This window comes from Euwallacea similis, chromosome 23, assembly GCF_039881205.1.
Source record: "Euwallacea similis isolate ESF13 chromosome 23, ESF131.1, whole genome shotgun sequence".
Classification (NCBI taxonomy): Eukaryota; Metazoa; Arthropoda; class Insecta; order Coleoptera; family Curculionidae; genus Euwallacea; species Euwallacea similis.
Window position 1 is genome coordinate 70,962 of NC_089631.1, and position 25,507 is coordinate 96,468.

The 25,507-nt window shown below is 34.8% G+C and overlaps 3 protein-coding genes across 4 annotated transcripts; 1 reads left to right on the top strand and 2 right to left on the bottom strand.

Moving 5' to 3' along the window:
• The first annotated feature begins 510 nt into the window (after positions 1–510).
• On the top strand, positions 511–3,905 carry LOC136416401 (rho guanine nucleotide exchange factor 39-like). The gene is made up of 7 exons (XM_066401550.1): positions 511–1,199; positions 1,251–1,437; positions 1,595–1,723; positions 1,777–1,964; positions 2,019–2,149; positions 2,205–2,316; positions 2,369–3,905. Exons 1-7 carry the CDS (start codon positions 588–590, stop codon positions 2,762–2,764), a joined length of 1,755 nt encoding a protein of 584 aa, XP_066257647.1. The 5' UTR covers positions 511–587; the 3' UTR covers positions 2,765–3,905.
• Positions 3,820–5,148, bottom strand: LOC136416404 (uncharacterized protein F13E9.13, mitochondrial). The gene is made up of 5 exons (XM_066401558.1): positions 5,027–5,148; positions 4,792–4,874; positions 4,591–4,731; positions 4,331–4,530; positions 3,820–4,275 (listed from the first exon to the last, which is right to left on the bottom strand). The coding sequence occupies exons 1-5, from the start codon at positions 5,097–5,099 to the stop codon at positions 3,945–3,947; spliced, it is 828 nt and encodes a 275-aa protein (XP_066257655.1). The 5' UTR covers positions 5,100–5,148; the 3' UTR covers positions 3,820–3,944.
• A 150-nt stretch (positions 5,149–5,298) lies between these two features.
• TP53INP (Tumor protein p53 inducible nuclear protein) lies at positions 5,299–24,575 on the bottom strand. Of its 2 annotated transcripts, XM_066401559.1 has the most exons (6): positions 24,418–24,575; positions 19,102–19,226; positions 9,598–9,696; positions 9,317–9,548; positions 8,200–8,489; positions 5,299–8,141 (listed from the first exon to the last, which is right to left on the bottom strand). In XM_066401559.1, exons 3-6 carry the CDS (start codon positions 9,691–9,693, stop codon positions 7,986–7,988), a joined length of 774 nt encoding a protein of 257 aa, XP_066257656.1. In that variant the 5' UTR covers positions 9,694–9,696; positions 19,102–19,226; positions 24,418–24,575; the 3' UTR covers positions 5,299–7,985. The 2 variants fall into 2 exon arrangements, with proteins under 2 accessions (XP_066257656.1, XP_066257657.1); XM_066401560.1 differs by lacking the exons at positions 19,102–19,226; positions 24,418–24,575 and adding an exon at positions 14,602–14,860.
• Between the last annotated feature and the right edge of the window lie 932 nt (positions 24,576–25,507).

A 25,507-nucleotide genomic window follows, 5' to 3' on the forward strand; every position in this document is an offset into this window, starting at 1 on the left:
GTAACCTGAAAATCCATTTTAAACCAATCAAATGAGAGCATTACAGATTTTACATTTACGACGTATTCCAGTTTTGACTATTTTCCGTCACATAGGATATGACTTTTCCTATGATTTGACAGTGGGATAGTTTCAGTGATTTTTTGTCTTGTATCAACTTTTTGATTATGTATTTATATTGTTATATGTTTCCTTTTTCCTTAATATTACTTCAGTATGCATTAATTTTGATACTTCTGATTAAAAATTTACGTAAATTATTTTAAATTCGATATAATATTCCATTTCAAAAAGTATCAAGATTTGAAAGTGTCAGTTTCGGTGCTTAAAGAGTAGTTCACAATACTCTATATAAATTGTTGCCCTATGACCAATATGTCAGTCACTGTCGCGTCTCTTAACATTTCTCTTGTCTTCGCATCCGTTTTTTGTTATATTTAAATTTAAATTTAAACGGAAAATGAAAATATTATTGATATTTTAATTATTTCTTAGTAATTTAAATTTTATTTATCTAAGTACCGTTTGCTAGCCTTGTTTTGCTGTTTACTTAAAGTAGCAAGCTTTTTTCACTATAGCTTTTCACAATGAACACCCCTCAAGGAACCCCCTCTACAACTCACCCTGTTAGCCCAGTAGTTGTAATAAAGCTAGCCCCATTAACCCCGAAAGATATAGCAAAATATTCAGACCACAGAGCAAAGGGGATCCTAAAACCTGTTAACTCAAATATTAATGGACAAGACTCCATTCCAAGCACTCCAAAACCCAATTTGGAACTTGCGTCAGAGCTAAAGAAAGTAATAAACGAGAGAAATATTTTAACGTCAAAAACTAGAAAGCGGGTGTTTGCCTGCCTTGATGAAATCAAGTCTAAAACTGAAAAAGAGACTCTAAACTTCAGCCGAGAGAAATCTTTGTTAGAGATTGTTAACAGTGAAATTAAGTATGTACAACAGCTAGAAACCATTATTAATTTTTTCATGAAGCCTGCAATAGAGCGAAAGTTGTTAAAACCTGATCATTATGAGATTCTATTTGGGAACATAAACACCATTTATGATATAAATAAGGAGCTGCTCAATAAGCTGGATAAGGGGTTTGACAATGTGGCAAATGCCTTCTCCAAAATTGCTCCTTTTTTAAAACTTTACTCTGTATATGCCTATGAGTTTCGGAAAAGCATTACAATTTTACAGGTAGGTATTTATTTCAAGAGTTACAAACAATATTAGGTTTTATTGTTATAGAATGCACGTAGTTGTAATCCAAATTTTGCAAAATTTGTGGAAAATCAGGAGACTAGACCAGAAGTACAAAGCAAACTTTCTGCATTGTTGATTGCACCTATTCAGAGAGTTCCAAGGTATAAGTTGTTGTTGAATCAGTTGTTTCAACTAAGCACACCTGAGGATAAAGATTTTAAATTGCTAAGAGGTAAGAAAGAAAAGAAATGCTAACATGTGCTACAAATTTTCCTTGGATTGGTTATCCAATGAAAATGAAGAAATTTCATAGAAAGAGCTTCATATTACTTTTTTTTCTTGTATGTAATATTTTCTGTGTTTGTGTAAAAAACTTTTCAATTTCTCAGACTGCATGGATAAAATAGATGAAGCAGCCAGTCACATTAATAATGTAGTTGAGGAACAAGAAAATGCTCAAAGACTCCTAGAACTACAACGCTATCTTCGCAGTGGCGACCCCAATATTATTATGCCAGGTTATTACTTAATATTTAACTATTTCTTGCTATTTTTTCATTACTTTCTGTAGGCCGAAGACTAAAAAAGGAGGGAATCCTCCACAAAATGTCTACCAAACAAAATGGTCATAGTGAGAAATTATATGTGGTTTTAATGAATGATATAATTATGTTTAACAAGATGAAAAGTAAAGATTTAATTATTGGATCTTTGAAAACCTACTGCATCTTGCCTTTAAACAAGTGTAAAGTCACTGAGGTGAGCAACAACTATTTTTTTTTTATTGGGAAATATTTAATTAGTTTTTGTCAGATTCTAGATAAAGGGTGTTTAAAAATTAACTGTCAAGATGAAGAACTCATCCTGTATCATGATCAGTTAAGTGAAATGTTGGCTTGGATTGAGAGTATAAAACAGGCCATTGACGATTATTTAGAGGACAGGTTTGAATGTTTAAAAGTTGAAATTTCATATTAATTTTTATTGGGGGATTTTTAGGAAAACTTTAAGAAAAGAGAGCTCTAATAGACGACCAGTCAAGCAAAAAGACTTGAATGAATATCATGAAGTAGGAATAAGCCCTGGGCAACCTTTAAAAAAGAGGAAGATTGTTAGTTTTATGCTCGAATATTTCGTACCATTGATTATAAGCCAAATTACAGGTAGTTGGGGATGATCCAATGTCACCTAGGTTCAGAACTAGAATTTCCTCGAGACGACCTATACGATCGGCTTGTAATTCCACGCCTATAAAATTGGAAAGCAATCCTGAAACGCGGTATTTGAACGAGACTTTTCCTCGAATGGATACCACTAATTTTTCGAGTGGGGGAGATTCGGGTATAAATGGTGTGGAGACGCGGAAAAATGCACATTTGGGGCCAGGCTGTATTGAACCTTTGCTCAGAAATGACAATTTAAATTTGGGTGAAAGGACTGACGTATTTGTTTTCGGTCGTAAACGGGAGGACCAAAATGTTAGCAAAATGGGTACTTTTTTCAAGAATTTAGGTTCCTCTGTAAAAGGATTTTTGGGATTTAAAAGTAATTCCATGTAAGTGTGTCAGAGATTATGATGTTTCATCACAGGTACGAATTGTACCTACGATGTTAAAATTTAATAATTTTTATAATTTTAAATTTGCACCAATAATCATTAGCAAAAATAATATTTATTAAGACTTTCGAGAAGTCTTTTGTTCCCTCATAGTGAGGAAATCTTAAAAAGGACTACTATTTTTAGCACCGTAAATTCCCACCGCGAGATTCTTGGTATTGCCTTATGGCATTACTTCAGGATTTATTCCACGTTCTTAATTTTTATCTTTTGTTTTATAAATTTCTTTTCTTTTGTTCCTTTGCAGTGAGCATCTTTTCTACATAAGTTGCTATCACTTTGAACTTTTGCGCGCTTTCAACCATCTTCTTAATTGTATTTGCTAGTGTCAATACCTATTCCATCATTGATTAAGTCTTTCTCTTTTGTTTTACCATTTTAAGCACTTAAAAAAGGTATGCTTTGTGCCATCTGTACCTTCTCTGCAGTATCAGCATGTTTTAGAATTTATTTTTTCGATTCTCTTTGGATATGCTTGGAAGCATCCATTTTCCGTTAGGAACTGTGTCAGGTGACAGGTCTCACCATGTCACCATAGGCTTCACTTATGATTACGCAAAGATTCTTATAGTACTCTTCGTTCAACGTGTTGCAACAAGTTACTTCCAAAAGTCACATAAATGATTGATTTTAGGTCTCCTCTTATCCAGGGTGGGATATTTTCTTTATTTGTTATATTTTATTTAATAATATTTAAGTAGTTTAGAACCTGAAGCATATATTCACTATTTCGAGATTATTTTGCGAAGAAATATTTTATTCTGTTCTATGACCTTTTGAAGATGGTAATTAAAGCCTATCACTACGAATTTATGATCGAAAAAAACACAATATTTAAGTTTTTCTACTAGGAAAGAGATACTCAATATTTAGCTTAGGGAATTTAGCCTCCTCTAATGTCAAGAATAATTTGTTAATTGAAACAAAAACATTGTGATAGTTAATTCAACACTGTAAACACAATGATTTAATAGGCATTTTCTTGAAAATATTTCCATTGCCGAAAGTTGTAGTGCAGGATAACAAATATTAGAATAAAAGACTTCTAGTTGCTAGTTAAATAAACAAACATTGGTTTCTTCTGCTGCCGTTTTTTTTTACATAAAATCAAACTCTATGGCTTATTCATCAGTACAACTAAGTACATCTCTCGCCTTTTCCATAAACTCCCTAACTCTTTCAGGGTCAATTCTATTGCTCCATAAACCCTCTTCTTTGAAATGGGATCCTATGATTAAAGCATCCGCAGTCCTATACCTAATTAAATTCTCCACTGTTACGCCCGAACCAATTAATATTGGCAACTTTGACACTTTCTTTAGTTCAAGTAATTCATTAACTTTTGCGGGTATTCCTGTGGAAGTTCCAGTGAGAATTAAACCATCTGCCAGGAAGTATTCTGCTGCTTGTGCAGTTTCTATCAGGGATATGTCGCTTGTTATTGCATGAGAACTGAAAAAAATTAGTCGTCCATGTTTAACGTTTAATCTTCACTACCAGTATTTACCTATGTTTCTTCTTAATATCCGCGAAAACCAGAATATCTTCAGCTTGGATGAATTTCCGATATCTGAGCAAATTTCCAGCGTTTGCGTCTGTAAACCCTTCGTCCCCAATGTGACTGAAAACGAAGCCTTCTGCTCTGATGAAATTGAAAGAACAAGCTTTGGCTACTGCAAGTGCTTCTTTGTTGCCACAAGACAGCACCTTATTTTCCATTGCAGTGTAATGAATTCCATGTTAAGTCATTCAGAAACAAAAACAGACCTGAATTCCACATGGAACTGTTGTTGGGACAATTTTCCGAATTTCTGTGCAAATTCTGGTTATCGTAGCCGTTATTTCTGGTCCAAAGTTGGAGGATTGAATGTAGGGTACGTCGTGCATGTTTTCAACAATTATACCATCCTGTTTTGAAATATTATAATTTCGATTGAAATTAGATGTTTGGTTAAAGAATTCAATTACCAATTTGTTTTTTAAATAAATTTCAACTTCAGTGCAAGCATTTTCTACTATGTGGTCTATGTTGTTCTGAAATAGAGGAGTTCCTAAAAAATGTAAAATATACAGTTGCGCACGCAGTAGTGTTGTACATAAATGCTTCATTACTCGACACATCAGCTGATAAAACATGCGGAAAGATTAAAAGAAAGTAAATTAAGTGGAATTATTGCATCAGTATTAAATACAGTATACACACCAGGTAAGGGTTTGACGTGGATCATTCCAACTATAGAGCATCTTTTGTGAAATAATTTGCGGAATTTTAACATTTTGATGAGTACTCGGATTTATACGTGTCTTTGATGTAATTATTCAACGGTCAAGTGTCTTCTCCTTTTATCAATATCAACGCTCATTTGCTTGTAAGTATTGTTTGTGTGACCATCAATGATCTTTGAAGCTCGTATAACCCTTATCAATGTTATTTATATTCATTGACTCTTCTAGTGGATTCACAAAAAAAGTCACTTTTAACATAAGTACTTTTTATTTTTAAAATGTTTATAACATTTTCTCAGTTTCATTCTAGTTATTATTAGCTTTTAAAGTACGTCACAAAAACTGTCATCTATTCAAATCAAAATCGCATACATCCCTAAATCAAATAACAGTCGTGGATGCGTCCTAGACATAAAGATATTTATTCAACAAAAAAAATTATTAGTCGACAATTTAAATACACATTTCTCATTTTTTTTTCATAAACCACAAATACTTCTGACTTATACAGACTAACATCTATTCGTGCGCCATACATAGCTTTACTTCATTTATAAGCAACAAACTGTACGGGTTTTATAGGTTTCTCTTTTATGTTACCCTACAAGATTAATTAAAATATCAAGTTTTTGTGTCGATACGAGGGTAGAATTACGTAGAACTAAGTTTTCTTATTTTACAACAGCAAAATATTTGACGGGTAATAGGGCGCGGGTGCAATTATTACTGTTCAAAAATTAACTAAGACACAAAGAGGTACGTATGCACTGTAAAGAATATTACTTTTACCTACTCCTTTGTAAAGCCCAATACGCAGTGTGTTAAAATGTAATAGTACTAGTGTCTTAAATTAGCATAATGTTTTTGTACTTTTTGCTTTTATTTATTTATTATACCAAACTCGACATCTACGATTAGTACTAGGAGAATAGTTGGCTGAAAAGTTCCCTTCCGAACTATATTTTGCTAGCTATTGTCAAGCTCAGTATAGGCCTTCAGCGAACGGTGCAGTCACAGCAATTTTGAAGAAACACTCAAATGGCAAACGTCATGAGGTAATAACTACTGCTCTGATGATGGAAAATACCTTTTACCAAGCGGGGCTAGAAAAATACTTTTTATCACAGATTGCTCTGATGATTTTCACATTATCTAAGAAACGGTTACTGCTAATTTGGTTTTACAAACTATACAAGTGAATATTTTGTTAGTGTTACTTACGATTAAATATTTATAAGTTGCTAGTTTTCGTAAAAGGTATTTTCGATTATAATGCGTGAAATAATATTATAATAAAATATATCCTCTTGCTTTTGTAATTAAACGAATTAGGATACTCTAGCTGTTTCCTAGATATTTATTTACATGAAGGTCAATCACATTACCCGGGTAATATGTACAAGTTTAAATTAAACTGACCTAACTTTGCAATTCAATGCCCAGTTGCAATAAATAAAATAAAATTATAAATATTTTATAATAATAATAATAAGAGTAATGTGATTTTAAAACGTAATACATGCACTTAAGGTTAAAACACAAACTGGGCCAAAAAAATCGGCAGTATTTTTCCGGTTTTAGAATTTTTTTTAAGTTTTCTATTCCGTGTTTCAAACCTATAATCTACCAATGAAAAGTGCTTAATTTTTTAACACAATTAATAATAGTAAAATAAATAATAAAATCTTGAGAAACTAGTCATGTCCGCAACATTCTAATATACACATATATCATTGAAAGCATGCTAATTTTAATCGTTTAATATGAACACACTACGGTGCCTCAAAAACCTCTTTACTCGAAATTGCGCCTTACATCTATTAGCTCCCTTCAGACCTATTACCGAGATACAGATGATTTTGACGCAGGATTTTTTAATTTATATCCCCATACGCCAAATATGAGACATTTTGCTAAAATACATTTCAACAAGATAGTAGGTCCGAAGAGAACTTGTATAATATACTTAAAATAGGCAATGGGATTTTTTTGGGAGAAATGTAAGCCTACTGAACACACAGTTTTTTTATTAACAAGAATTTAGGGCAAGAAGTTGCACCGGCTAAGTTAAAGAGTGCTTCAGAGAAAATTGAATTTAGGCGATGGGGCTTGATAAAATCTATCGCTGTGGAGTGTTAGTTCGGGTATAATACGACTGCTTGAAAGGAAAATTTGTGAAAAAGTTATTGGAAGGCCAAGAAATTGCAACACCGATCAAAATGAATATAAATTCGCTCAAGTTATGAAATTTCAGGTACAGCAATTTATGTTCTCAAAGCCCTAAATACCAAATTTACTAAATATAAGGTAGCCCAATTGAATAAGTTTGACCACGTTTATGCCATTGATGGTTATCTTACTAAATCTAAGGAATTCGGTACTGATTTGATTTGTTTTCGAAACAAAGTTAGGAAATTGAAATATTTTTCATTTAATGTGTTTAGTAGAAATTTCTTAGATACAGAGGATGTTAAAAACTTATTTGAAGGACAAAACTGAACCGCAAATTTAAGATTTTACTAATGACAAATTTCTAATTACCATTTTCATGAAACATTGTAAACAATTTGATGACATATTTCTTTGTTTTACACACACACACACACGCACGCACACACACTGAACTTAATTAACCAGGTACTTTTGTGGTCGACTTACGGCTACTCTTCGACCATGAAAACCTTCCCTTAACTTAGCCAGCTTTCCCATTTAAAGAGAACGTTGCGGAGCATTAGGGTGAGGCAGTGGAGTTCGGGACAAGTTCCGAAAATTTTCATAAGGACTTGTCCCGAACTCCTTAGCTACCAAAAAGCACATTTTAGTTCTTTCCCTTGCCTGAAATTACGCTTAAAATACGCCCCAGTGATGAGAACCTAATCTAAACTCGCCTTCTCCCTTCGTCATCAGATTCCAATGAGATCAATCGCAAACTTCGTTTAACATTTGCGGTTATTGCTGGCATGCGAACGGTTCGCACCTTGACTGCGCTCCTTGCGGCGCGGATTGTAGTTACGACCGTTCACTTCACGAGCCTTGTTCGCACGCTTCAAGTGTCCGCGTGCAGTTTGTTGGGCCAATTTCTTGATTTGCACCTGCAGAAACGGAGAAATAACCATAAAACCCTTTAACAAAATCCCTGTCATAACAAACCTTTTGTGCCTGACGATGTCTCACCACCTGCATTTCTTTGAAATGCACTGCAGTACCGTTGCGCTGAGGGGTGCTACGCGACAACCGGTACACCACCATGGGTGGTTCCATGTCCACTTCCAGGACGCTGTCGTCCATCACCAACTCCTCAGCTTCCACGTCTTCGGCGTGGCTCGAAGGAGCAGGGGAAATGAGACGCGGATGGCGGCTACCCGTACGTTGGTACACGCTCATCGATGGATGTTCGATTAACAGGTTCTCCAGGGGTGATGTTCGTATGTGGACTGGGCCTTTAGGAAGCAATTAAACGTCTCAACAAAAACCATATTTAAAACGTTATATAGTATGTCCCTGCATGGGTGAACCGACTTTTGAAAAAACAAAAATTGGCTCTTTATCGTATTTACTATATAAAAGGCTCTTTGTTCAAGGAAGAAATAAGTTTTATGAAAACTCTGGACGCATACATACTTTATTTTTCAGAATGGAAAATATGGTGAACGTTAGTCCTTTACAGGATTGATTGATTCCCAAAATAATCAAATTTTAAAACGAGAATTTTTCACCTTTTGCAAGAGCCGTTTCACCGATCTGGGGATACACTGTATGTTCAATGCATTCGTCATCTGATGAACCGATAAATGTTATAATCGATCACAAGACCTTATGACGTTTGAAAAGGGTGATAACTTGAATTTTTATTTGAAGCAAACAGATTCGGAATAGTATATTTTTATTCTCAATATAAACTCAGGTAATATCTGCTTTCGATCATTTTACTAAAATTTAATATTATCACAAAAAGCTTATTAAAATCTGGGCAATTTCTGTTTTGGATGATACTTCCAGCTTATTAAATAGAGAGATATTAAAGCCATTTAAAAATGTAAGAAAATAAAATGAACATAATGCAGTATATAAAAAAAGATTATATTATTAATGATTATCCACGTTTTAGGGCATACTTTATTTATTGCATACCCACTTTATAAGATGTTGTAGGTATCTCTACAGACAGTATAATAATTGATTCTGTATTTTTATTTCAATTCTGCCTTCATTTCTTTCGATCGGTGGAAAGCAGATGCACATAGTAGCCCAAAAAAGATATACAAACCTGTTTGCGAACTGAAGCAAGGAGGTGGAGTAACGAACCAGCTCTCCTCCATGTCGACGGTGTTCGCATGACTGAGCGAATCGTTCGAGCTGGCTCGTTCCAGTCGTACTCGTTGCAGCCCGCTGTCGCTGACGTTGTCCTCTTCCTCGGACGAGTATGCATCCGAGTTGCCCTCCGAGTCGCGGTCCACCATTGTCCAGCCATCGTCGTGGTCAGTCGTACGAAGCGTCACCTAACCGGGGTTTTAGAAGGAAATTGACAACAAAAGAAGGGCGACTTACCCTATTGCTATTGTCGCCCTCTATGACCCCTCCAGCGGTGCCATTGCTGGTGGTTGTAGTGCCGCCTAAGAGATAGCTTGCTAAATGTTGGAGCATGATCTGAAACAGTTTAAGAGGGATTAGTTGCAAGCAATGAATGGTAAAAAGAATTATTTTTGCAAGGTTTATTGCAAATAATTAGTGTTGAATGCAAAAATCGCTGCTCTTGACACACATTCCTGGACAGAGCGTTAATAAATTAATATAATTTTATTAAAATATATTTTCACACCTGCGACTAATTACTGACTGGCGAAACAATAAGTGTTAAGACTAAACGTGGAAGCGCGACTATGTACCTAAGGATGTTTAACATGGATAAGAACTCAGAATACACTTGCCCAGTTAAAACCCAAAATTTACATGTGATTTTTTCTTTGACAATTTCTTCACATCCTACCACCTCGTAGCCGAATCAAACACGCTTATCGAAGGCATAAAAATTATTGTAATGGGGAACTGACTCACGATATGCCTACTAATGAGCCATAATGAGCCTTGAAACTTGCAAAAACAGTTCCGAACTGTCGACAATAAAATGATTTGCACTATGAATATTGAGTGTGCACCATAAAAATCTTGCTGGCTGTCCCAGATTGCATTACTTATACCTACTTAATGACTCAACAAATTTGTATTTTGATTCTGAGGCATTTAACGAGACTTCCTAGTTCGTTCTAGACATCTTGGAATTTTATAGATTTAGCGATATCATGAAGTGCAATTTATTAACACTTTCTTCCGACCAATTTTCCAATAAGAGGGACGTTTCTCTTCACGCGAATAGGAAGGAAAGTGCAATTATTACTATGAAAATTGCGCCAGTCATCAATTATTAGAAACGAACGTTAAAATTAAAGCTATTATCTGGTGGATAGCATAAATTGCAGTAATGGACCTTATAAATAAATTAAAAAATTACACTGCTGCCGGCGGTTAATCAAAACCCGCAGTTAGCTAAATTGGTTAGTAGGTTAACGCCAGTTCTTTGTGTTTGTTTGCATGCATTGACCAGAAATTAAACTTCAAAGATTTTTGAACGAAGGCTTTCTTGCCACAATAATCAGCATATCTGAAATTGCTTATATTTTTCAGTTTATTCACCCCAGTTATTCTCGTTTTAATGTTGATAACACAGCGACATCACAAATTAATGGTGCCGTTTCGCATATTACAATTATCATTTTTGCAGCCAACAAATATTTTCTATTTTTAATAATCGGTATTTTTAGAATTTGTACGTCACAGAGTGTTTATTGATCTAGAATTTTAGACTAGCTCAAAGTTAACAAGCTCAATTTTGGGACAAACCTGGCCGAAGATTCCGTAATGTTGAGACACACCTTCACGTAACGTTGTGAAGCCGTTGCTCACCTGCAGGATTTTTTTCTAAAGGAGAAATGCACCACAACAAGTTTTCCGATCAACAAAGACTCACACTTTTGCTTACTTCCCGGTTCGTGCTACTCACTAAGTGAAACATAAACATTCAACCACTACTACGACATAAACATGTAGATAGGCATATCAAAATTCGCAAATTACGCAGTTAAGAAAACTAACAATAATTAAAAATTTCGCTATTGCAACAATTTTTAGTGGATACAGCACTCATAAGGTAAATGTTATTAATCACTAACGGTCGAAGGGTGGAGGGGGGGGGGGGAGATTGTTCGGGACTTTTCTGGTCGGCAGTTTTTCTTGAGGGTAGGGGGCGGTGATAAAAAATTTCGCCCAGGACACCAGACTTGCTGAGTCAGCCCTGCACACTGGTTTACACCACACGATACCAAAATCCAGTGGCATCATACAATAATGTAACATTAATTCTCCCATTTAAAAGTTCCTGAAAGATCCTTCATATAACATTCGAAAGCAGCAGTGGCAGGTAAGGTAGCCATATATGGCAGATCGGTTAGTATTACACCTAATTATAAAATAAATTGAGCACGAATATAATATATGACAAAGTTCAGGGACGAAAATAATCGTTGGCGTTGGCTGAAGTTTAAATTGTATTTATTTTTCGTTTGTTATCGAAGATTACTCTACCATTCATTACTAATAAAAAATATTTCTTGGCCTCTCATAGAGGTATTTTTTGGGCAAGGTTGAGTTATACGTTCTACGTTGTTGGAGTTATATTTAAGAAAAAAACACATTATCAAATTTCCTATTAAGACATATGCAACATTATAAAATTTCTCGTTATCACGGTGTTGAAGCTCTATGCCTGTTATTTTGTACATGCTTGACCTTTAAGTGCCAAGTCCAGCAATACACAACATAATTTTCTTATTTTTTATTAGACTCAAAAAGTATAATAGTGGCAAATAGACAAGTAATCATGCATATTTATGAATACATTACATGATATAGAAAAGAGAACACTCCGTAAAAATTATTTGATTTAAATAATTTTGGTTTGCATGTTTGTTTATATAAATACTAAAAACGATTAGTTTTTCAATTATGTATATCCTAATGTGGGTTTCTTCCATTGAAATTAAATCAATTTGTTACTTTGGTCACCCCGATTTCCAGATTTATCATCAATTGAAATGTCTGGGATATTACGGATAGAAGGTTACAAAATTTACTAGTCCTCACAAACCCTAGCAGCGCTCTGCAATGTCGTACATATAGCCTGAAATGAGATCTCTCAAGAGACATCGATCATCCCACTGAATGAACGTCTAAACGTGTCCAGGAGTACTAAAACAATCCGGAGGGCCAACATATTGAGTTTTTTTCAGGTTTTAATAATTGAATTTGTTTAATTTGTTAATTGAGTTAACCATTTACTTTTTTAACTTATGTTAGTATAAGAAATGTGAATACTAAAAAATATTTAAATCAAACCATTTCTACGGGGTGCTTTTTTTTCTATATCACGTTGTACATATATACTTGAAATTTTATTCACAATGTTGGAAAAAGGGGAACCTTAATGGTCCATTCAAGTCACTCCAGACCGTTCCAAAAATACCAGATATTTTTATGACGAAGTGTGAAGTGATGAAGGTCAGTAGTTTAGGTTTTCTCAAGTTGGGGTCAGTCCAAATTAATTCTAAATTCCTGTTCAGGTCAGTCAGCTTTTCAAATATGTATTAAAAAAATCACTGAACATGTATTTGAACTAAGGTCAGATTGGACATTTTCTTAAGTCTGGGGCTATTCAGGTAAATATTAATTCTAGAATATGTCTGTTTAGGACAATTAGGTTTATTAGAAAATTTGCAGTTATTCAGTCATTTCAGATTAATGAAATCAATTTTATATTCGGGATTTTGAGTTGTTATTTTAAACAAAGTTTTGTTGAAACATTAAATTTCAGATCAGGAGAGTCTAAGCTACTCTAAAGTTCCTTGAACAATGTGTTACAACACAAAATTGGAATGTATTCTAATTCTTTTAACTATGACCAGACTATTGAAGCTGAATGAAATTTCGAGAATTTGGTAATTTTTGAGACTTTTTGTATTTTTTAGATTACAACCCACAGCAAAAAAATAATATTAAAAAAAATAAGAAAAAATACTGGATTTGGGGCGTATATTTTATCTACCACCCTATATATTTTCAAAAACCACACCTCACGGTATAAGGTGTCGATAACTCCTCAACGCCTAATGGGATTTATTATCAGAAATAGGAAACCTAATTTAATCTACAGAAATTACACGAAACAACTGGCAAAACAAATGTGGGTTTAAATCAGGTTTTAAAAATAATGCTTAATAATATGTATTATGTAGTTTGAGCAGGTAATTATGTCGGCTGACGTGTTCAGGCATGTTTCCTAATGTTGCATCAGCCAAATTATTAACCTAGTCTTGTCTTTAGCGCAACCATACACAATTTAAGTTTGAAATTTTTAGCATCTATGCAGAAGTAGGTACAATGAGTATGCAATAAGTAACCGAATTATAAGATGGAGTCTTTATGCATAAATAAATAATCACAAAAAAAGACCAGTAAATCGAATTAATTAAGCAAAAAACTAAATCTAATTTTAAAATGTGGTAACAATTACAAGAAAGATTTTGTAATTTTTATTTCCTTTATATTCATTTTTGTCCAATCTCCAAATGAAGAATCAAAGTCAAACAATTTGAAATGTTATTACTCAATTTTAGTTAGAGAGAGGACATTGGTTGAAGCAGACACAATTGCCTCCTGCAGAAAGTGACTTACTGCCGTTCCTGTCCACAAATAGGTAAGTTTTGACTTAACTACGTTAACCTAATTTTTTAATTGCCTTACTTTAAATATCTAACTTTTAAATTAATTTTAATTTAAACTTAAAACGGACGAGTTTTGACTTGTAAAGCACATTTAACTTTTTTGCTTCATTTTATTACTATATAAGCAGATTTGCTTGAAAATTTCTATATTGTAATTTTATTACTTACTGCACATTCTTTGTACCTTCCCACTAAAATAAATCTTCCATCCAATTATACCAGAAACAAGCATGGAGCGAAGACTATAACTGATGAAAATGAAAGCTAATAAATTAAGTTTCTTCAGAAATTTTAAGGTGGAGGTTTAGAAAAAATTCCGCATACTATTGACGTTAAAAGGTGCACAGTAAAGGGTTGATATACTTAAAGGTAACGTGGATTTTTCCGAGCTAAATTATTCCACTTAAATCTGACAGGAGAACAATCAATTCTCCACCCGTTTAAAAAAGCCATCACAACAGTTCCAGCCAAACTCGATAATGGCACTTTTATGCTCTTGAGGACACACATTATTAAAGTGGATAGCGGATTTATACACCTGCTCCTCTCTTAAATTTAAAAGTTTATGTCCATATCTCTTTCGAAAGCCGAGGAACATCATCACATTGACGATTCACGTTCAAGTTAATACAAGTAGGAAATTTTACCAATGAACAAGTTGCGACCTGTCGTCAACACACATAAAGACACCCACAACCACTTCATATCCTATACTTACGTTTGTTTTTTCCGCGACTACAAAAATAAATAAACCAAATTAACTATTACAGCGACGTATTACGCGTTTTCTCGTGAACTTGTGCTATGAAAAGCGTTCGAGGTTCGAAAGCAGGTAACCACCTAGAACGCGGTCACTCTATGGTGTGCTGCGATAAAAAAAACAAAAACAAAGATAAATGACGAGTGCAGGAGGAGAGAATCGAGATCTCCTCGCTCAGCTGATCACGTAACCGCAATGTTTTGGTTGCTTCAAATACAGGCAAGTGTGCTCACGGCTACGTTGCCGCTACTACTCCTTGAACCCCTCCATGGCCCCAATGTTAACACCTTCAGCGACCCCAATCAACCCCATAATACCCGTGTAACTTGTTTTATCATTGGTCAGACATCAACACAAAGAATCAAACATATATATACACAAAACTAAAGTATCGATCGCTTCAAGTTTGACTTGGCAACGTTGCAGGTGTAGATTGGGAAGCTTGGGAGGGGAAGGGAGGATGGTAATCAGCTGTTTTGCTAAGCACCCAGCTGGCTAGCACTGCTGTGTTGGAGACTATGGCGCAGGCGCTTCCATGCTCCTTTGTCCTTTGTTTGCTAACATACAAGCTCACTAACGGGCTGTCCTGCTGTACTTGGAACAAAGGAGCAGTAGGTATTCATTTATGTATATGAGGATGTAATCTGTATTTAGACAATGATATCCGAGTTTTTTTTTGGGTTTGATTGGGAATGTTGAGTAACGTTGGTAACGACTAGGACCAAGTGTCTAGGTTGAATCTACTCGATTTTGTAGACCGAGCGTGTAGTATGGTAGCTTCTATACATCTTGTCTACATGAGTGAAAGACACATATATATCTATGGATTACTAAATGCTCCTTGGTTGTGACCATACGAAAGCTGCTCATAAATAACAACTCAAAATCCCAGTCGTATCTCGGTGAAATATTTGCATTACTAGGTCTCTATATGTATGTAAGAAAAATATTTCATTCTTAGGAAAAAAAATTAAAAAAACACAAATTTAAGCAAGACTTCTTTATTCGACCAAGATTGGGAGTAGAATGTCCCCCCCCATACAAGGTGTCGGAGTCATCCCTGCGCATCTGTTTATCTTCAAAAAATAATCGCTAAACCTTCCACATTCTTCCCACGCTTACATCCCTTAGTCATTCTCTTCACACCCCCATATGATAAACAGACCCTCTTTATCTTTTAAGGCAACGATCTACTTTAACTAGTACAAGCTTAGTCAATCTCCAATGGGCACTCATAGGTGTCTGTGACATACCACATATGCCCAAAGATAAAACGTAGCTCCATCCTTGTAAGAAAACAGGTTTATTGCTCTTGCCTTAAATGAATTAATAACCAACCCCGTATCACTTTCTTTATGAAAGCTCACATGTATATTTGCAACTAAACGAAAAAATGTTTCATAGACAGAGTGGTCAAAGGAAGAAGGCATATAAAATTTTAGCTCTAACAAACTCAGATTAGTTATGCATATCCCCCCCCCCCTCCCCCCCGACCCTTCCCAATAGTAAATTCACATTTGAACGACCTTTGCTGTAAACAATAATGACGTATGGTTGACGAATGGCTTTGTGATTGACGCCCTGCCATTGGTTCGGTGGGTATTTGTCTCCCTGCGATTGGTCACCTGTTATATGTCTCTGTTTACATCGTGGGCATTTCAATTCTGAATTTAGTATATTTCAGTATTACAGTTTAGTATTACTACATAGTTATGCCCTCTACCACCGAGTGCATATTTAAAGTAGAAAGTTCACTTAGCTAAATGCACGAATACATCTTTGATAACTCGACTGTCCCTATCTCTTGTCTCGCGCCCCTGCTGGAAGCAGTGAAAGCAGCTATTTTTGAGTGCTATCAGACCAAAATGAGCCATGAAACTGTGAATGCAGGTCTCTGCGGGTTCTACCGATGTTGCGCTTTGATTTGATCAATTTTCACGCTGACTGATCTTTGTATGAGAAATATATGTTTATTGCCCCTACTTAATCATCAATTTACTGGGAAATTTTTGAAAAGGAAAACTACATGAAATTTAACTAACTTACTGAGAAAATTTAAAGGATGAAAACTGCATACATTTTAATAATTTTAAAAGGATATTTTAGAGGATTAAACCTCGACATTTCCCTAATTTATTTTGCCCTCAAAATCAAGGAATAACGTATGAAAAAAGTTATTGTAATATTAATCGAAACACTATGTATATTGTCACACTTGCGATATTTTCCAATTTAGAGTCCTTACAGTTTTTTGAGATATTTAAGTAAATTTTGAGCGTATACAGCAATCAATATCTCACATTATTACCGTCTGTAATAATGTACTAGGTGTTCCTATTTCGTCTCAGGTAAAGGTGTTCACGTTAACTTTAGACCACTAGACCTAAATACATTTTAAATTACAATAGTCTGACAATTTAAGCGACGTTCCGATTTAACAATTAATTACAGCTTTATAAATAACAACTATCAGCTACCCAACTGTCTATTGGCCACGTCTGTGACCTATGTCCTCGCGTGTTTTGAGATAATCAATAACAAACACGTCTGTATATTTACTGATAATGACAACGATAACATTTTTGTGTATAAGAATGAATTTACCTAAACCGATAGGTGACGTGGATTTGCTTTGTTATTAAACATATTTTTGACAATAACAATAAAAGTGACTACTGGAAAAGTCTATTGGTTCCCAAACAATGCTGAAGATAAGAATCACCCTGTGACTGTACACCATGTGTAAATAAAATATTATTTGCGTAACCAAGGATTAAATTAGCATAAAACAATGATTTAATCATTATACGGTGGGCGACAAATCGCTGATAATGCCGTTAATCTGCGTACTTTCTCTTAATTATTACCACGTTTGTTTAGGATATGCACTACTTACGATAACTTTTACAAATATTGCGATGCCCTTATTTGCATAATGTAAATAAACACCGTTGGACTTATGCTTTTACTGTAGTCCCCTTACCGTGATACGGCGATTTATAGTAGTGCGATTTGCAATTAATACTATCTGCTCTAAAATAATTATTGCTATTATTAGCGGTGATCCATAAAGAGAAACTGCACAAAAACAAAGTACAAGAAAGAGCACAATAGTACTGGGTATTCTAGTCGGTACAGTGAGTTAGTCAGGTCATTGTCACGGTAAAAATGGAAGTTCTCCTTGATGCCCAGTTTTTCTGCTTTGGATTGGCCTTAACATACCTAAAGACATACATATATGGTAAAGCTTGAGAATCGTTGTAATTGCCTTTCAATCATTATTTGAGAACTTTTAAAAACGAATCTGAATTTTTATTGCGTCAGAATCGTACGTGCTTCGAGTCCCAAAATAACGGGAAAATATGTATAAAAAAATTGGCAAAATATAGAAACGCGTGTGCATGAAAATTGCTCAGAGCAACAGAATTCAAAAGAGTCGTTCAATTGATTTTTTTAAAATAATTGTATACATATAGTTAACGCCAAACTGAGTCTTGCACGTCATCTATGACGAAATAACACGGTCACATTGTTTATGTTTATCTCGGAAGCAATATATATCAATCTTATTTGGTTATCATTATCATACGAAGGTAAAACGTATTAATTATTAAAAATATAATGAACAGGTCACATAGGTACATATATAATAAAATATAAATAAAATATGGTTAGAAGTTTTGATGTAACGTCATTTAGCTAAAATTCGATAATTCAAATGAGATGTAAACGTGATCACTGGAAAAATTTTAAACCGACAGGGTTGCCGTCAATCACAAACCCATATTTGTTTATGTGTTGATTATTTTGTGAGGTTATCTTATAATACCGATGACTGTGTCGATTTTTGCTGTCATATTTTCCTTTCTTTAGAAGTTTATTTTTTTACTTAATCTTACGATTGACTGTCCCGAAACAAATTATATGTACATCGCCTCAAAGATTTGTTCGGAAGTCTGGCAACAGTGTAGGGCAGCGCGACATGGAACTTAAATGACATGTGAGACTTTTTGTTTAGCGTTTACTACATATTTCTTACTTTGTTTATTTAAAACTGACAGAAAAATGTTTGAAAAAGTTTAATAGACAGGGCCATAGGTAGTAAGTAGGTAGTAGAAAAATTTCTTAAAATTCTCGTTCTGCACAAAAAATAGCAACAAAGCGCCGTTTATTTCAAAAACTCATGTCTGCAAATGATACGACGCAAGGAATCAAAGGACGAGCAGTGTTGCCCACCGTCGAAAGATATCTTCAAATATTGCGAATTATTAGTGTTTTTAAGGTGTAAAATTATTTTATAACGCGTAAAAATATAAAATTTTATAGTTATAAGACGTATATTTTCCCACTCAAAGGAATACACTATGACGTGTATACTGCGAAGAATAACCCCCATATAAGTGGCCCTGTTACTATAGTAATTTTTTCTAGATAAAGTGTATCTAGACAAATACTTACATAGATGTATCTGCTTAACTGCTCACAAACCTCTTGTCCTAGCTTTTAAGAGAATTCAACACTGAAGCCTTTTTTCGGTTCTTATTGCTCTGAAAGGTCTTGCAGTGGGTTTGTGTTGAATATTTCTGGAAATATAAAAAAAAACTACAATAAACATAGAACCGACTGTTATATGAGAAAACGTGTGCATGCTATAAAACTACCGTATTTGTTTACTCATTTGGGCTCGGTGGGAATTAAACCAACTAAATTTTCCTCGGGCCCTCCATTACGGCAAGAATAAATATTTAGGCGATCTCTCAGCAATAATTACCCTCCTATTACAGTCCGAATTTAAAATCTTATTAACGTTTTTTAGTATTCGTGCTATTTATAGGGCTTTTATTGTTTATCGGCCTTATATACGAAATTTTATTTTTACACTAACTAGCTATAATTAGAGTCAGCTACAAGCAAATTAACTCCTCTTAACTCAGTTCCGATAATCTAAAGCTATTGCCAGATATTATCATTTTAAGCGAGCGAGACACGCTGGCTGTACGTGCTAAGTTTACAGCTTTCATTGACGTCAACCAAATGTGGAGTAGCAATCACATGAGGTTTTATGTTCGAACTCATATTTTTTATTTTCTTTGAGGGGGCCCGGGCTTTACAATTGAATCACTGAACATGAGCCAGAACATCAGGGTCTATGTCGTTCAGGTTTTGGAAATACTTCAGCTCTCTCTCTTTCAAGTTTAAATCACAAATTTGGTTTATATTTAGACTCATCGATATGTGGGCTATGGCCCGACTAATGAGCAGCTTCAAATTCTTTGTTACGCACTAAAGTAGGTTTCAGTGGTTCTTATCTTTCTTTCGTTAACTGCGCTATTTGTAGTTTAAGGCCATTAACTTCAAATTAGGATAAACAACCAGATAAACATAACAACGATTTAATTTTGCTTTAAAATAAAACGAGGTACTAAACACTCTATAAGAGAGAAGGTTCCAGTTACGTGTCGATGCTAAAGTTACCTCCTGTATGTCTAGACGTCTCTAGGGACCTTATGCACTTTTAGCATCCTACTGAAAACGAGGAACACGTGTTTGATCTGCGATTTTCAGAAAAAATGAAATCTTGAACATGTGCCTTAAATCAACAAACGTAATAGTATTCTCTGAAGCGCATGAAGAAATTAAGCATATGTATGTCATATCAAAAGCAATATTGAGCTGAACAAAGACTCTCCTTGTGTAACTTGATGGATCTATAATGATACCTACTTAAAAGTTTGGTTTATTAGGTACTTAAGATTCGTTTGCATAGAAGCAACATTCACTATCGATTCTGCTTAACTATGTCTCTCATAATTAAAATATGTCGTAGAAACGAGGACTTAAGTATCCACAAAGTTTCCATTTTTGAGACGTTTCCTCGGAGAGACATGGCACAGGGACAAATGTTTCTCCTTGTTGCTTCTGTGTGGACGGGCCTTAGTATTTTCAGGACGCTAAAAACTTCGATGCACACCATTGGGATCTTCTAGAAGGGTTTTGGTTACAAGATCAATTAAATTAGAAAAAAGTTGCATGACTAAGACTCTTCTAAAAATTCATTGAGTGGGTATACACGATTTTCACGTGTAGTTTAGAAAGAACCACCATAATTTTAGAAACCACCACTTAGACTTCAGAAATATATTTTGTAATTCTGAATAATGTATTTTTGGACGAAGTTTTAATAACGGCCATGACGCGCTAAAAGTGGGGCAATTTCCCTGGAGGGATGACGTTCATTATATGTGAGTCCAATATTATGCTTTGCGAACTGCTAAACATCTATACTTTCCGCAAACCGGGTAAAACTTTCATTTTAATAATTCTAGTAGAAGAAACTTTTTAACACTAAATCCCAATGCATAAATAGGCTAAATTAAATTAACTTTTTTTGTTTTTTCAAAGCCATTCCTGTCGCCTGGTTTACTTCCAGGGCTTCCCTGAGCTGCATATACACTCACTCGCAAAAGTCTTGGTACAGTACATTTCTTCATTAAAAGGTGTAAATATTTTCCTCGTATGAAATCAAAACTTAATTTTATTTAAATAGATATATTGTTTTATTTACATCTACCGGGTGTATCAGAATTGTTTTGTCAGCTGTTTACCTTAAGTTCCTGTGACCGAAATAAGAAATAAAGTTTATATAAACAAATGTCTAATTGCCCTTTAGTTTCGAGATACAGGGTGTTAAAAATTTAAGAAAAAAATTATTAAAAGAAGTCGCTCTTCCATTCAAAAAGTTGTAAATCCTTTTAAATATCAAATCAGAATTAAGAATAAATCAGGAAGTGGGCGCCCAAAAAAGTTAACGGAGCGTGAAACGAAATACATGCTCAATGAAATCGAGAAAGATCCGAAAAAAAGTGCCTCAAAATTGGCATCAGAATTACAGCAGCACTTTGGAACTTCATAAAGAAGGTTATAAAGGATGTAGCGCACGAAAGACATCCTATACATATATGTAAGCGATAAAGCAGAAGGAAGCGTCTTGAATTTGCTGAAAAATACAGAGTGGGTGAGCCAGAATTTTAGGAAAAAATAATCTGGTTGGATGAAAGTAAGTTCAATCTTTTTGGACGAGATAAACGCGGAAAAGTGTGGAAAAAAACAGGAGAAGCACTGAATCCAAAAAATATAATTCCAACCGTTAAGCATGGAAGAGGCGGATTAATGGTGTGGGGTTGCATGTCGGCTTTTGGGGTAGGCAATTTAGTGGTAATTGATGAAATCATAAACCAAACAATATACCTGAACATTTTAAAAGAAAATTTAAAATTAAGTGCAGAAAAATTAGGATTAGAAAGAAACTTTTATTTCCAACAGGATAACCATCTTAAGCATAAAGCCTATATGGTATGTCAGTAGCTAATCTTTAATTGCACTCATCTATTAGAAATACCTCCCCAAAGTCCCGATCTCAACCCTATAGAACATTTATAGAATTATTTTGAAAAATAAATTCAGAAACATATAATTCACAACAAAACGAACTTAAAAGATTATATGAGAAAAATGGCCACAAATATTGAATGACCTAACAGGAAAATTGGTTCAATCAATACCAAATCGTTTATTAGAAGTCCTTAAACAAAAAGGGTACCCACGCGATATTAATTTTCTTTATATTTACAAATAACAGCGCAGTTACGTTACTTGTACCAAGACTTTTGTGGAATTAATTTACCGTTAAAAAATGATTTTTTTTAAAGAAGTTTGAATTTTTTGTTGGATTTCATTATTATTACTTGTATAGATATAGGTAATAAAATAAATCCATTTAAATAAAATTAAGTTTTGATTTCATATGGGACAAATATTTACACCTTTTAATAACTGTGCTGTACGAAAATCTTTGCGGGTGAGTGTAATTATTTTAAATTAAAATTTCTCACTTATTTGGCTCTAAATGGTTATTAACAACAAAATTTATAATATCGCCATAACTTCACATTCATATTCTACGAAAACTCCTCAAACTCGGTACTTAAGGCCTACTAAACACTATGGCGGACATTATACATACAGAAACATTATTAAGCCTATTTGAGGGAGCTTCATAAAATGCACTGACTTATTAGTAATGGAATGTGTTTTATCAAACTTAATAGCATTTGTTGCAACTGAAGAAATTAGTAGACTTTATCACGTTTATAAACAGATGTAATAGAACATTACTCCCGATTTTATGAGTCATTATTTCCAAAGGGAGACGTTTATGTCCTGAACCGCAGGCAAGAAACGTAATTCTTTCATTCTACGAAAACATGTCAAACTTAATATTTAAAGCCTACTAAATGTTCGAGCGACCGTTATGCATATCTTAATTAGGCCCATTCAGTAGTGAAGCAAATATTTGCGGGGGTTAGGGGTATTTCGTGCTTATTATTAATGGAGCCTATTCTATACTAGCATTTGTTGCACTGTACGGATGAATAGCTGATCTTAGTCTGAAATCGAACATTCTCGGAAACGGAGGAAGAACTGACTCTCCTTTAAATTAAACTGATCCATAAACATTTTGCCCTGGCCTTAAACTGTTCAAATGCAAGTGGGACAGTTGTGTATTCATAGCCTGTGTTCTACACTATCTGGTATTTTTTTAATATGCGTCATTTTGATCGTATTCAGAAAAGGTGCTTTAATTTGACTTTTCAAAAATAGCTCTATTTTATTATTATTATTTTTATTAAGGCCTAGTTTTTCAAACTCCTGATAAGTTTGTCAAGATAATTTTCATGGAAACAATGAAGTCAGGGCAGAGCTCTTAGTTCCTATAGTAATTATCTTGCTGACAATGTTAACAAGAGTTTAAAAAACCGGGCCTAAGGGATGTCAGATTCCGTAATTCCTATTTTTTAAGGCCCAGCGAAATAATCATGTTTCAAAAGTTGGTTAAGCTGGTACTTGAACCACCTCATAAGAATGGCATTGGCATCACAAACTGTTAGACGTTAAACTACTTCGACTGCAAAGGTATTGTTATGGGGTGCTTCAAGGACCTGTCGGGTTTAGCCGAACCGACTCTGACCATGACTGTACAACCGAACCTTGACGTCTCTTTCCATCCCTTAATACCACCCCTGCATACTTAAACTACAAACGTAGAGTACATAGATATATTATTTTTACTGCGAACGTTTTGAACGTGATTTCTGATGCAGAACATGCAGGTGTCACAGGAATATTACTGAGCTAGTGGCAACGATTATAATAATAAGGAAGCGAATGCGAGGTGTTTATTTTTCTAACGCTACTCCTCCAACGTTAAAAGAGCCTGATATAGCTAAGAATGTCGCATATAAAGAAGAGTTCCACCTCCAACAACCCCTAAAACAAAGAACATTGGGCACCCAGGAACAGGAAATAGCACCGTGATTCCAGTGGGCCATACCGCGCAAGCTTCGCGTGGCCTATGCATATTTTTTCTCTGTCTACGTTACGTAGTTGATAAATTCTCTGCCTTACTTTAACTTGGCACGCATCTTCCTGTACAGTTACATCATCGATCGCAGCCCGAAAATGGTGTACAGTGAACAAAGAACTTGACCACTTTGGAACAAAAATCTGAGGTGAATTTCGTACGATTGTTTGTATAACTAGGCATAATGTTAAGGCTAAGTTACGTCAGGCTTCAGTTTCATTGCACGCTCATTAAAAAACATCAGCTGATTATGCTATATGCGCGTCTCAACTCACAACCATTTTAATGAATTACGCCGAGAATTTGTATTGTCATGCAGCAAAACTAGTTTCTGGGCGGTTAATGGTGCTTACCTTAAAGGTTAGTCCAGTCTGGGTAGGGGTGGCTTAATCTAGAGGGGTCGGCAAACACTTAAATATAAGGCGACACAGACGGACAAGCACAGCTGCATTCAGGCCAGTCGCCGAATACGACTGAAGGCAAAGCGCAATGCTACAGCGCCAATTTGTTTAGATGATGGTCCCAACGTTTCGCCTCACAACCATGGTGGGGTGTGACGGCGCTGCTTCATGGGAAGAGGGGAAAAGGGATCACCCATATATCCATTTTATTTATGTACTCAGAAATTAATTTTAAGATTTGGTATATGTTAATGCAAGTTAGCCTTTATGTAATATACAGGGTGTCCGAGACATGGATGGTCGGCGTGGGAGTTTTGTAAACGGTAATATACTTGGTTAAATGGGGGGAAAATTGCGCAATCAAGGTGGCAGTTTCACGGTGTAAACATATTTAGGGAATTATTTTTTTGGTTTTTCGAGCTATTTGGAAAAACCAAAATGTCCAAATTGTGATAAGAGATGGAGGAAAACCAGAACCACTCTTCCAATTTAGCTTTTTTACAAGCTTTAATATAGCAGTCTTGGTTTCCTTCTATGTTATTTTGTCTGTTAAAAGTGATTATCAACTTTTTTTTCTAAATACGGCTCTGGTAAGTTTTTTGTCCATTTCAAGGCAACTTTTCATTGCAAATTCATTAGTGTATCACACTGAGTAATTTTTTACAAACGTTTTGCGAAACGTTATAAAACGGTTCATAAATTAGAAAATTGCACCAAAAACAATAACCATCCTCCCTGTCTGGTCCTCAAGTCCGTTTTTGAGTAAAAATGGTAATCTATCAGCGATTTAACCGCCATAAAACAAAGTATTTATTATAACATTTGTTTCACCGATCCTCATTCAATAGTTAAAAGCCTATTGAATTTGAGTGCACGTGCGGGTAAACCCACGAGCAAACTGCGATACTCACCAAGAGACTCCTTTAATCGCTTCAGCATCATTAGATCACCACTCTTGAACAGAGTTGAAAGCCGTCATTTTAAAATATGGCTAAAAAACTGAAAACTTTGCGACGCTGTTGTGTTAAAATATGTATCAAAT